The sequence below is a fragment of the Mastomys coucha genome, unplaced genomic scaffold (genome assembly GCF_008632895.1).
Source record: "Mastomys coucha isolate ucsf_1 unplaced genomic scaffold, UCSF_Mcou_1 pScaffold12, whole genome shotgun sequence".
Taxonomy (NCBI): domain Eukaryota; kingdom Metazoa; phylum Chordata; class Mammalia; order Rodentia; family Muridae; genus Mastomys; species Mastomys coucha.
In genome coordinates this window covers 44282753-44296233 of record NW_022196894.1, presented here as the reverse complement: position 1 = coordinate 44296233, position 13481 = coordinate 44282753, and the positions used below count along the sequence as shown (strand labels likewise).

The 13481-nt window shown below is 39.0% G+C and overlaps 1 protein-coding gene across 3 annotated transcripts in view; it reads left to right on the top strand.

Annotated features, from left to right (window-relative positions):
- Positions 1 to 25: 25 nt before the first annotated feature.
- The window catches only part of Nectin3 (nectin cell adhesion molecule 3), a 94762-nt gene continuing 81306 nt past the window's right edge, over positions 26 to 13481 (top strand). For 2 of the 3 annotated variants that reach the window (XM_031364023.1, XM_031364022.1), the window contains exon 1: positions 32 to 442. In XM_031364023.1, coding sequence (XP_031219883.1) covers positions 283 to 442 — 160 coding nt within the window. In that variant the 5' untranslated portion in view covers positions 32 to 282. Of the gene's footprint in view, positions 443 to 13481 lie in introns of all 3 variants that reach the window. The other variant, XM_031364025.1, reaches the window with a different exon arrangement.

The window sequence follows — 13481 nt, the reverse complement described above, 5'->3', positions numbered from 1 at the left end:
TTCCCAGGAGTTCGCGGCGGGCGGGGACCGCGGGGAGGGGAGTGGCGGCGGCGGCGGCGGCGGGCGGCTCCCGCTTCAGCCTCGGCAGTGGCGTCGGCGACGGCGGCGGAGTCGAGGCAGCCGCGAGCGCTCGGCCGAGTGGCGGCGGGCGAAGACGGCGCAGGAGCCGGGGGTTGAGGACACGCGCGCTGGCCCTTCCGCGCCGCGGCCGCCGCCGCCGCCGCCACCCAGAGCCTGAGGCGCCGGGGCGCGGGCGAGCGGGCGGGCCGGGGCAAGGCGGGCATGGCGCGGACCCTGGGCCCGGCCCCGTTGTGTCCTGGAGGCGGCAAAGCACAACTTTCCTCGGCGTTTCCTCCCGCGGCCGGACTGCTGCTGCCGGCCCCGACGCCGCCGCCGCTGCTGCTGCTGCTCATCCCCCTGCTTCTCTTTTCCCGGCTCTGTGGTAGGTGAAGCGGGCGAGCGAGGGGGCTGAGCGGGGCGGGCGCGGGCGGCGAGGCGAGGCGAGGCGGTTGTGCCGGGCGGTTGGCTGCGCGAGCGGCCGCGGCGGACTTTGCCTGGAAACTTTTCGCCGCGCCCCGGGCGAGGCCCGGGAAGGGCAGGGAGAGCGAACAGGGCGCCGACCGCTGGCTTCCCGCCCCCGAGGCCGCGCGGGTCGTCGCGCCGGGCGCCCAGGGCTGGCGGTGGAGCTCGGTGCGCGGAGTCCCGCGTGCCCCGCGTGCCCCGGGAACCGTTACTTCCGAGCTGATGCGCCGAAGCGGAGAAGCGCGGACTTCTGGGCTGAGGTTAGGATTCCGGGATGCGGGTTGCCGCCTCCTCTTTTCTCCCCGATGAAACTTGAGCTGCAAGTCCGGAAACCCTGTGGACACTAGCCCGGCACACTGAAGCCTTCGGGCCCACGCCTCCTGGCCTCCCGGAGAAGGCACCATCTTAAAAACCCACCCTGCGCCAGCGAGGGGCTGAGCCCTTCCAGCCCGATTTGTACCCTGGCAACCTTTGGATCTTTGGGTTGATCCCAGATGGTACACCCGCACGCCGCCTTCCAGTTGTTGGACGTCCTTCATGCAGCCCCTGGTTATTTTAGAAGAAAACCTTGCTCTCGGGGGGACATTTACCTTTTGAATACATATTGCATCTACTGTCCCCTGGCTGTTAAGACAAGTAGACCCGGGTTTCTCCGGTGTGCCTTTATTATTCCAGATTTAAGAGCCAGTAATCTCTTCGTAAGTTCTGTTCCCGGAATCTGAGACTAGTTTAGAGACCTACTTTTTTTAAGGAAGATTAAAAAAAATGATAAATTTACTTTTCATGCTAGAGAAGTGGATGTGATAAACAGTGGGTGGCACTGATTTGGTGAAATAAAGCTACCAGTCTTAGGAGATTGAATGTCTGGGTAATATCAAAATGCCGCAAGGTGTTGTTCATTAAGGATTGCTGACAGGAAAGATGGAAGAATAAAGCTTAGATTTTTCAGACAATGGTTCTCAGTGCATATGAGATCTTAAAGCTGATATTCTGCCAGTATGTATCATAAGGGAGAGATGTGTACAAATTTCCTTAGTGCTATGATGTAGAAGAAAAAATTTGCTACTGTTAGGTGAGTGAGGGTAGTTGGTTCAGAGAGAGAGGGAATTATCTTGAGATGGAGTGCCACTTACAGACTGAGAATTTCAGTACATTTCCAGTGCTGTAAGGCAAGTTTTTGATTTACATGGAGTGCTTTGTGATAGTCGACATGCTATCTAGTCTAGTTTACATATCCCCACTCCCCAGATGTTTGGTCCCGAGACAACAGTTTTTAACCCTTTAAGTTTTTAGCCGCCTTCTAAGGTATTATTAAATTCTAGATTGAATTTGTATGCTGTTCTTATGAGCCATTAAGGCAGCTTGTGGATGGTCTTTATGATTTCAGTTCCAGGATGCTTGGAAGTGGGGAGGTGGTACAAGCATTTTACTGTGGTGACTTAGTTTGTGGTAAGTACTGAAGGAGTGTTTGTAGATCTAGAGGGCTTTTTGTCTAGACAAAACCCAACGGGAGAATGAAGTGATGCAAAAGTTGATACAGAAAATAGAGTTTACATTGGTAATTTCATCGTGGCTGTGTCAGTGAGTTGTTGATTACTTCTGGGAAGCAAACATCAGTTTTTACATAGAAAATACATTTTAAGGAGATCCTTTATAGGGTTCTAGGGGAGAAGGGTGATCAGCTATATTAGAGCCCAATAAACTAAGCAGTGTGGGGAAGCACACTGGTTTAGAGGAGGTCTTAGTGGGAGTTTTTAGAGTCAACTCTACTTGCTGTTGTAGCTATAGATAATAGCCATGTTACTGTGTCCCACTCATTTAAAGGGCTGCCTTTTTGAGCTTGTGTTATAACACCCTCATTTGCAAGTGCTTATGACACTTTTTTTTTATCAGCCTCTATTTTAGAAAGCAGGAATAGGACACAGGTGTCTTGACTTAGTAGTAAGTATAGAAACAGAATTTTCATGTCATCTTTTTTTTTTTTTAATTTCCTTTGCTAACAACCTGTTGCTACATGAATGATAGTAATATTAACATTCCACAGTACTAACCCAATTTGACTCATGCCTGGGGTTTGAATGAATGTGTTTGAAGGATTGAATGGACTCAGTTGAATTTTAGACTTTAAAAAGATGACTCTACCTGATTGTTAATCAGTATGTTCTTATTTTATCATGTGCAGTTTTATTTATTTATTTATTTATTTATTTATTTATTTATTTTTTGATAAGTTGTTTAAGTTTAGCATTGCAGTAGTTGGCCTGGTTAACATCATGCAAATTTGACTGCTAAAAATATCCTTCATCACTGGTAGACCTTATACTTAAAAAAAAAAAAAAAGTAAGTGTGGGAGTTGGTATGTGTTTGGGGACCGTATGCTATCTTATTTGAACAGCTAAACTTTTCTCCTGGGGGTTGGGGACAGGGTCTCCCTGTGTAGTTGACATTGACCTGAAATTCCTGATCCACCTGTTAACCCTTCTACATTCTGGGATTATGTAAGTATGCAACTATATTTATGCTTTGGGAGCTGAAGTTTTTAAATGACAGCTTCAGCGGTGGAGAAATTGCCAGTTTTTTTTAAAGTCTAAGACATTTCTAGTTAAAAGGTCTAAGGGACCAAGTTTCTGTGACATCTGACTCCAACCTAACTTCTTTAAGTCTAAAATTCCACATTCCTTTGTGATCGTAATATCAAGTGATATATTATTGTATGTGTATCATCCTTCTTACGTTTTTCCTGGGAGGTTGAGAACATTGTTTTAGCAGGAATTTGGCCCCTTCTAGGGTCATTTGTCTTTGGGATTCTGCCACCATGACTCTGCCTTTTGCCCAAGGCTTTGTCTTATGACAAATGTTTAGAAGATAGTGACAAATAAGCTACCATATAATAGCAAATCTTTAAAAACACTTTGAATATTTGTAGGGACTTTCTAAGCACTTGGGAATGCATAGTTGGCAGTATGCTGCCCACAACATGATTGCAGTGTTCCCATAGACAGAAGAAAGGAAGGAGATTGCAGGAAAGTTTAGTGTTTCTGTAGAGATGTGTATGAGGTCCTCTGAGCTTCTAAGTGAGTCTGGTCTAAAGGGGGCAGGAGAACATTAGGTAAAACAGACCTAGATGAAGACAAAACTCACTTTGTTGTATGTATGTGTGGATGTGTGTTTATTTCTCTAGGGATGGAATCCTGGGAATTGTATGTTCTTAGCAAGTACATTTATAACTGAACTACTACATCCTGACTCAGTTGAGTCAGATCTTGGTGAAATTAGATAGTTTAGTGGTATAATATCAGTCTGTTTCTCCTTACACTCCCTTTGCTCACCCTCTCACTGAAAAGTCAATCTGATTGTGAATGAAGACTTATTAAAAATTAATTGTTACCAGGTTACATAGTATCTTATTAATACCGTTCTTAGGATATTAAAAGAAAGAGTTAACTAAAACACTTAGAGTACATGGGTATGGTAGCTCATACATGCTTTTATTACATTGTATATTATAACCTGTCAGTCCTGGATTAGGTGACTCTTAATCCCAAATAGAATTTTCTAATCAATTGATACTTTGCATTTTTATGACTGTGTAGCATAATCAGAAATATTTATTAGATGTACTTTAGATAAATAAAGAGGTAACTGTTTCAGAAAACTAGAATATAGTCAAATTAAATGTGTATTAGTGTGGAAACTACTTGACTCTACCCTTAGCCATGTGTTTTAAGATTTGGCAAGTTTCCATAGGGTCACTTAGAAAATTAGTGATTATATTGAACATGTGGGGTGGAGAAGGGAAGGGAGACACAATTTGGACACTACTCTGTATCTATAACATCAGGTTAGGGTCATTAAGACTTATTAGAATGGCAACCAAATTTAGAAGCAAATAAAATAAAGCTTTGCTTCTCTCTACAGCATCAGAAAGAAGCATAGGTATTGAGTTGAGTTATATGAGTGTGTTTTTATACTGTATATTTAATTGGCATACCCTATTTATGCCAGCCTTGTTTATGTCATGAGCCTCTTAATTTGAAATGCTTGGGCTTGAGTATGTTTCAGATTTAAGATAAAAATATTAGAATATTTAATTTATGGGAAAATGATTTGCTTGCTTGTTATGAACCTCACATGTGCCTGGTGCTCATGGAGGTTAGAAGAGGGAATCAGATCCTCTGGAACTGGAGATGACAATTGTTGTGAACCACCATGTGGGTGCTGGGAACTGAATATGGATGTCCTACAGGAGCAACAGGTGTTCTTTACTGCTGAGCCATCTCTTTTGCCCTGAGGCTTGAGTGTTGGGATATATCTCTAGGTAATGTGGATAGATATCATCATGATATGGCTGATCTAAATGTCTTCAAGTTTCTTATATTCCTTATACACTTAGCTTGAAGGCAATTTCATATAATGTTTTTAATAACTTTGTGCATATATGGTATTTTATACTTGTGGCATGTGCAAAGGTTTTTATTTGGGAACATTTTGAATTTCAGCTTTTGGGATAATGGATGTTCAACCTACTCACATATTTACATACACGTACATACGTATTAGTAGCTTACAAATTTTGATAATGCATCTTGCATCTGTATAGTTAAAAGAAATAAAACTTTCTAGTTATTACTAGTCATTAACAACTAATTGAAGAGAAGCTAGCTATGGTAGTGTTATTAAAAACAGAAATTTGACATGCTGTAATTTACCTATTAAAAGTAACAAGTGTATGTATATAGATTTTCATGTTAACTCTTAGTCTCCATAAAAATTGACAGTAAGAACTATATGGGCCGGACAGTGGTGGCACATGCCTTTAATCCCAGCACTTGGGAGGCAGAGGCAGGCGGAATTCTGAGTTCGAGGCCAGTCTAGTCTACAGAGTGAGTTCCAGGACAGCCAGGGCTATACAGAGAAGCCCTGTATCGAAAAACCTAACCAAACCAACCAAACAAACAAAAAACCAAAAACCAAAAAACCAAAACAACAACAACAAAAAACAAAAAAAGGGTTATATGATTTTCAAAAGATAAGACATTTCATTGATAATTACTATTAATATGTAAGTTAGAGTGAAATAATCCTTAAGATAATAGAATTTTAAGCATTCTGTGTGCCAAGCATTCAGAAAACACTTCAACTATCCAAACATCATTAATTTGTCATACTCTTGGTTTTTAAACATATTTTTGCTTAAAATTGCCCTTTAATTCTTAAACACATATACTTTTACTGAATTTCATTAAGCTCATGATCTTAATTTTTAAAAATTACTTATTTTCTTTTTCTTTTGGATACAAAGTCTCATTATGTAGATGTGTCTAGCTTGGAACTCATTATGTAGACCAGGCTGGCCTCAAACTCAAGAGCTCCATCTGGTGTGCCTCTAACTTCCAGGTGGAATTAAAAGCATTTGTTACCACACCCAGCTTATGTTTTCTTTTTTTATGTGTATGCATGTCCACATATGTGTGGGTGCACATATTTATGTAGGTGCATGTATGTGGGTGTATACATGGAGGCCAGAGGTAGAGATTGTAACAGTCTATGTCTATTCTCTACATTATTCATTGAGGTAAGGCCTCTCAGTTGAACCCAGAGCTGGAAGACAGGGCTGGCTGGGCTGGCTATCCTGGTGTTGCCTGTTCTTCCTGAGATTGCAATTACAACCTCCCAACATTCTGGGGATTTGAACCCCCAGTACTCTTTCTTAGTTGCATGAAAAGCACCTTAATGACTGAGCCTTCTCCCTTCCCTGTATGATTTTTATTATTTTTTGAAAGAGTCTGATAGTTCATTCATTTAGGTTTGTTGGAAACATTTTTAAGGGTGGACTTGAAGTTTTTTTTTTTCTCTCCCTAAATGACCCTCTAATAGGCCATCAACTTAAAATTTCAGTGAGGATTGCCTCACATTTGTCTTGATACTTCTATATTGCATATTTTATGGTTACCTTAGAAAGGATAACTTATGTTTATGGATTTCACACATTTACTTTAAACTAGTATAGGCTCATTTTCTTGTATGCTTATTGATTGCTTACCATTCATTGTACTAATTGTATAAGTAGGGAAGAGAAGAGCTGGTGTATTATGAATTGAAGAGCATGGAGTTTGGATGTGTTTTGAGAAATACTTTTAGAATCATCCCCCAGATGATTCTACTTGTTGCAACCTTTTTATTTACAGCCTGACCAGGTGAGCAGACTCTGAAAGAGACACACTGCATCGTCTTCTTCACCCTTCTGTACTTGCATGTGCTTGTCCTGGGGTGGGTGTGCGGGGGACTCAAGTTTTCTTACTTCAAGAGTTTAGTAACAAAATCAAGTTTAGTCTTAAGTGCACATGCGTATAATACAGTATAATAGGACCTACATAATTTTGTCTTCCTAACATTACATTTAAAGGTTCAAAAAGTAAACATTACTGAGATAAACCATTTCAGCATATAATTGATATTCAAATTTGTAGAAACTTATTTTTATGTTACAGTTTTTGAAGTCCTGGCGTTTTATACTTACAGATGGGTTCAATTTGGATAAGCCACCCTGAAGCACTTAGTAGTGAGATGTATTGTAGCTGATGGCTATCACTTCAGACATTGGAACAGTAAACTTTAAATTGTCTCTGAAGTACATACATCATCCTCTCTGGACCTAAAATCACATTGTTCTACCAACTTACACCCTAAAGTACTTGATGTAAGAATGGCTTTCCTCATAAAGGCGTCCCTCACAGCTGCTTACGTACAATGAGAATGTAAATCCATTTTCCTGTGGTCGTATGTTCAGAATAGTGTTGGTAGGAGTTTTTCATGGAACATTGGTCTTAGGAAGAAAGTACCATGGTTAATGTATTTGGGAATTGGAAAAGGCATATACTATATAATTAAAACCTCACAAAAAAAGTTCACAGTGTGCATTGGATTATTAGTGTGTCTAAGAACTTGCTTCATGAAGCAATATATTTTAACTATTTTTATGAAATGCTTATTATGTTGTAAAAGCTATACTATACAAAATATGTTACAGGAGGTATGCACTGTGGAGGTATATTTTAAGTTTGAAGTACAAACTAGGGAAGATTGATAGGCCTGGCTTTGTTACCTGCAGTACTTCCCCATTGTGGTTTGTTTTGTTTTGTTTTATCTGCTGGCTTCTCATTGCTATACCCATTTTGAATTTGAAGAGGTTTAAAATTGCCCTTTTGGAGGAATGTAAATTTTCTTCAGTGGCATTGTAAAGTCAGCTATGCGTTATTTTAAGTAGTGTGGATGTAGTTTAAACAGCTTCCAGTGGAGGCATATCTTTATGATGTGCATAAACTTATGATTGGTAGCATGTTACCTTATAATGCAAATATTCCAGAGCTGCTGTTGGGTAAGACATGAAAATACTAAGTAGAAATAAATTAAGAATGAGCTGACTCTTCAGAGAATAAAAGTATAACGAATGCAGCACTGGAAAACTGACAAGATTGGCTTTAAACAAATTATTCTATGAATTGGGCATGATAGAAATGACTGTCTTTACAAAATATTTTGGACCGTTGCTTTTTAAGACTTAGAATAAAATTTCTTAAGTATAGCTATACTGAGTTAGGTTAAAATTAATTTCATAATGGTTAAAATTAATTTCATAATGATCTTGTCATTGTGGATCCAATTTGCTTTAAATTAGAGGTAATTGTTTATGCTCTAAGTTCAACTTAATGCTAATACAGTCAGTAAAATGATTTTTAACTGGTTTAGAAACTGGTTAGGTCCTTTACTTAGAAAAAATGTTTTTTTTTCTTTAATGCCTTTTAATTGTGTTTGAAGAGATTATGACTCAGAGTGGGGTGGGTAAAACACACAAGAATACTTGAACCTTGGCTTAAGTGTGCAAGGCTACAACATCAGCATTTTCTTACTAACTTGGAAGTGTGCTTATGTTAATAGCTGACATAGCTACTCCGAATTCTTGCAATTCTTGTAAAACTTTAAAGAGATAAACAAATAACTAGCATAAGAAACATGCCAGTAATACATCCGTATTGAATATATGTTTTTACATTAGCTTCTTCATTCACAAGCAATATTTAAACAATGAAATTTAATATAAAATGTCAGTAAAGAGTTGTGGTTTTCTTTTGTTTCTTGTATATTAGTGTGATGCCAAAAGATTCTCTTTTTTATAAGTTGCTATAGACCGTATACCTGACTGGTTTTGAAATGAAAAAAGAGAATATATAAAGTCTAGAGTTGGCAATAGTAATGAACACGTATGCCTTAGAAAAATACAGCTGCCTGGTTAAAGTATGGTATTTTATTTCTGTATGTAAGAAGATAGTTGAAAAGTAAAGATAGATTATTTTCATAGTTTTAGTGAGAAAACCTTTTCAGTTTAAGACTGGAAGTAATTTGTAGTAATTATGGTGCCTATTTTGAGGCAATGCATTGCTTATTAAACTATTTGTTTATATGTAAACACTTAAATACATGGATAATGTGTGTGTGTGTGTGTGTGTGTGTATTCTGCAGTTTTTTTTATAACATTTCCAAGCCTCTCGGCCTGCAAAGCTTTAATGATATGTTTTAAGATCAAGGTTTTCTCTTCAGGATACTTGTGTTGCTTTGCTGCCCTCTGCAGTCGCCTGGAGTAGTGCTTCTTGTTTGTGTTCATAACTGCTTTTCCTATCAGATGGTTAAGTACTTGTTGATTTGTGAAGTTTAAGTTTAAAGAGTGGGTTGAATAATATTTACAGTTTAAATATGATGAGGTTTAGGTAGTAATTATAACACTTGATTTTGTTATACAGAAATTAAAGGACTTCAAAATTGGGTCTGGAGAAAGATGCTGGTCATTGACTATTAATCAGACCATGACACCAGAGTATGTGCTATGGTACTTTCAGGAATGATGATCAAGAACGCCTAAAAGAGACAAGTAGAGTTCAGCCAAGTAAAATTGTTATTTCAAACAGGAAGGAGATTTCCCCAAGCTTTATTAAATATAGAACATCCCTTTGGAATACTGGACCTTAAGATGTGTACAGTTTATTTTATTTTATTTTTTTACAGTGCTAAACTTTAGGCCTTGAACATGCTAGGCAAACACTCTCCCACTGAGCTGTATGGTCTTCACCTAAGAAATATAAAGTTCAGTGTTAGAAGAGCTGCACTGAGGGTGTGTGTGTGTGTGTGTGTGTGTGTGTGTGTGTGTGACAGACAGAGAGGCAGTTTAATTACTTTCTACCTCTAAATGATGCTTCATTTACAAAATTGCTGTGGAAATTAAGTTGTACTCTAGATCTACACCAAACAAGTGTAAAGTGTTGTGGAATAGGACCTGGTGGTGCAGGTTTGTAGTCTCAGCTACTTACAGGGCTGAGACAGGAGGATTTCAGTTGAAAGCTCAAGAACACAAGCCTCGCAGCATAATGAGACTTGGTCTTAAAGTAAAGAGTAGCAAGAGATTTGAGCATATAGCTCAGTGGTAGAGCCCAAGTCTATCTTGCATGAGACCTTGTCTTCTGTCTCCAGTACCATAAAAGTAAATGAAAGTTATTAGTAGGACTATGGGAAGAGTGTCTTACTACTGATGGAGAAAGACTTGAGGAAGAATCTAACAGTTTTGGCCGAATTGTGAATGAAATATTTACTTTTATCATTATGAGGGGATCTAATGAAATAGAAGGTAGTATGTTGAAAAGATCACTGGTGTAAGGATTCTAGAAGGAATTAGTATTTCCGTGGCATTCAGATAGGAACTTTATGGAGGCAAGTGATTATTTTTCTTAGCTAAGATTAGACTGGTTAACAGGAGCTATGGTGGTGTGAATGAGAAATGTCCCCTATGGGCTTATGTATTTGAACACATGGTCTCCAGTGGATGTTATTTGGGGAAGTTATGGCAGTTGGGAGTTGGGGCCTCACTGGAGGAAATGCATCAATTCGTGCTCCCTCTCCACTTTCTGTGTGTGGATGGGAATGGCCACGCTATTCTACTATAGCTGGAGATACAATTTAGCTGGTACAATGCTTGCTTAGCATACATGGGCCCTGGGTCTGATTCTCAGCATCACACAAACCACATATTGTGACTCACATCCAAAATCCTTGAGGAGGGTGGTGTCAGGAGGATCAGAAGCTCAGAGTCATTCTTTGAAGCAGATCTGGAAAACATGAGACCCTGACTTGGGTCATAGAGGAAGAAAGGGGGAAAAAAGCTTTTAATAAGTATGCAAGTAGTAAATTACTAGTCAAGAAGAAAAAATTGAAGCATCAAAGACTGTTTTATTAAATTGTGTATGTGTATACGTGTGTGCCATGTGTATACCCATGGAGTGCAGTCAGAGAGCATCAGATCCCCGTGAAAATTCTGGAACAGGAGTTAAAAGTGGTTGTAAGCTGCTTTAAATATGAGTGCTAGGAACCAAATTCATGACCTTTCTAACAGCAGTGAGGGCTTATAACCGTAGAGCCATCTCTCTAAGTACCAGGACTCAATAATTTTAGTACAAAGAGATGGGGGAAAATGTCAAATCCCAATGAGTTACCCAGTGAGGATCTAGTGGAGATACAGGCTAGGTCCTATTCTTGGGAATGATAAAATGGAAAGTGAAGAATGAATCAGCTCACTAGGAACTGAATATATGTCTCCCCTTCATTTATGTGTTGACCTCTAATCCCCACTGTGGTAGTGTTAGTGAGTTGGTCGGAAGGATAGTACAGCAGGAAAATGTTAATCTGCAAGACAGGAAGATCTGTTGGCAGGAACTGGACCATGCTAGCACCCTTGTCTCAGACTTTTGGCCCTTCAGTGTTTAAGACAATAGCTTGTTTAAGCCACCAGCCTGGTATTGTCCCAAGCTCTAAGACATTAAGATTGAGAGTTCTCAGTTAAGGAGTTTCCAGAACTTGACTCCAGTGAAAGGAGGATGATTGAAGGGTATTGAATGGTGCAGATTTGGAAATGAAGAACTGAAGGAAGCTACTTGGGTGTCCAGAACTATAGACCAGATCCCACTGAAGGGGCGATTGCCCAGAACTTTACTTGCTGCATCTTAAAAGCACTGGATAGTTTAGCTTTGCCTCTGACACTGACTTGGATAAAATTGGATATTAGATTTTGTGACATAGGCCTGTAAAACCAGCTACTTGGGAGGCTAAGACAGGAAGATCATACATTTCAAGGGCTTCTAGGGCAGACTTAGGCTCTTAAAGTCCAAAGAAGTCTAGAGATAGGGCTTAATAGTAGAATGCTTGGGTAGCAAGTACTGTAGTTCAGGAAAATACATTGCCTTAAGTTGTCCATGTATAGACAATGAAAGAGAAGCCTGTTCTTGTCCACTTCAATTTTATGTCCCCTAAATCTGGGGGGAAGGCGTGGGAGATGCACATGGGAAAGAGGTATAGCAAGGTTCAGGAACAGAAAACATAAGAAAGGCTTGTCTTTAAGGAGTCCTCATAGTGAAAGAACCTTCTAAGCTGAGGGAAATAAAATCTTAGGGAGGAGGAAAGTTATAGATAGGGAAGGATTTGATGTTTCATGATTTTAGTGATATATTTTGAAGATAAATCAGTGTGAATGATAGCTGGAAGAAATGAAGTAAAACATAGTGAAGAATAAATTATTAATCATCTTGAAGACACAAGTTGACAGAAGCTGAACCTGTGAGATGTAAATGATGGGGTGGTAGTAATAATTTCATGTTGGTGGATACAGATACTTAACTAGGACTGAGTCAGTCTCCCAGATTTATTAGGTACCTTGAAAAAAATAAAAGCTAACTAATAAGGAATATAAGAAGTTGATGGATTATTTATTACTATACTTATTAAAGGAAGTAGGATATAGTATCCAGATACTGCATACCTTTTGAGTATCATGTACTGGAGTATCTTGATAGTTTAGGATGAGAGAAATAATATAGGGAAATTAATATATAGCAGTTTGGGAAGAGAGAAATTATGTAAGGAAAGTAATACGAATTATCGTAAAAAGTATATTCTGAGTTAGAATAATAATGGTAAAGATGGAAGTGAAAGGTTTAAAATAAGAGATTATTAGAAGAAAGTAAGTCATGATGATCCCAGGTATTAAAAATGCAGAGAATTGAGTGGATTGGGGGATTTGTATTGACTACATTAAGAAAGTAGTATAGCACTTGCTGAATGGGAAGCTGAGGTAAGAATCAGAAATTATATAGGATATATTAGACTCCTATGTGTGCCATATCAGCACCATGTGCTAAATTACTTAAACCACAGACTTGTGTCTTAGAATCTTGAAGTCAGAACCCATGTTCTTAGAATAGAATCCTTCCTTGCAGAATAATTCCTGTGGCTGTTGTCAGTCTTTGTTGTTTGTAGCTATGGCAGCAGAGTAACTGCCTCTTTCGTTATGTTACCCTTTCTGTACATATGGTGTAGAAGTTTTACACAACAATCCTATTGCACTAAAGCATATCCTACTTTAGCATGACCACATCTTAAGTTGCATGTTAATTACATGTTAATTACATGTTAATTACATGTGCACATAATCCTATTTTCAAATAAAGTTACATTTATAGATATCAGAGCTTTGGTCTTCAACACATCTTTTTTTGTAACATAATTAAATTCCTGACAGAAGTGTGATGCTTTTTGTTTTGATAGTATAAATTATTATTTGGGGCTTGGTCCAAGTGAAAGTGCCAAATAAATAAAGCATTTGGAAGATGCCAAGTGTGAGCTGGCATGTATAGAAGTTCAGACAGATGAGTGCAGTGTTAAAACTTAAATATGCAAGTGTGCTGTTGAATCACTATAGAATTAGTATATACAGGAAACCACAACTCTGGCCAAGAAGTAAATCATTAGCAGCATGCTAGAGGTCTTTCTAACTTTCCTTTTTAGTTATAAGTCTCCAGAAATAACCACAATTCTGTTACCACTACATTTTTCATCTTTTCTGATACTAGTAGATTGAACAA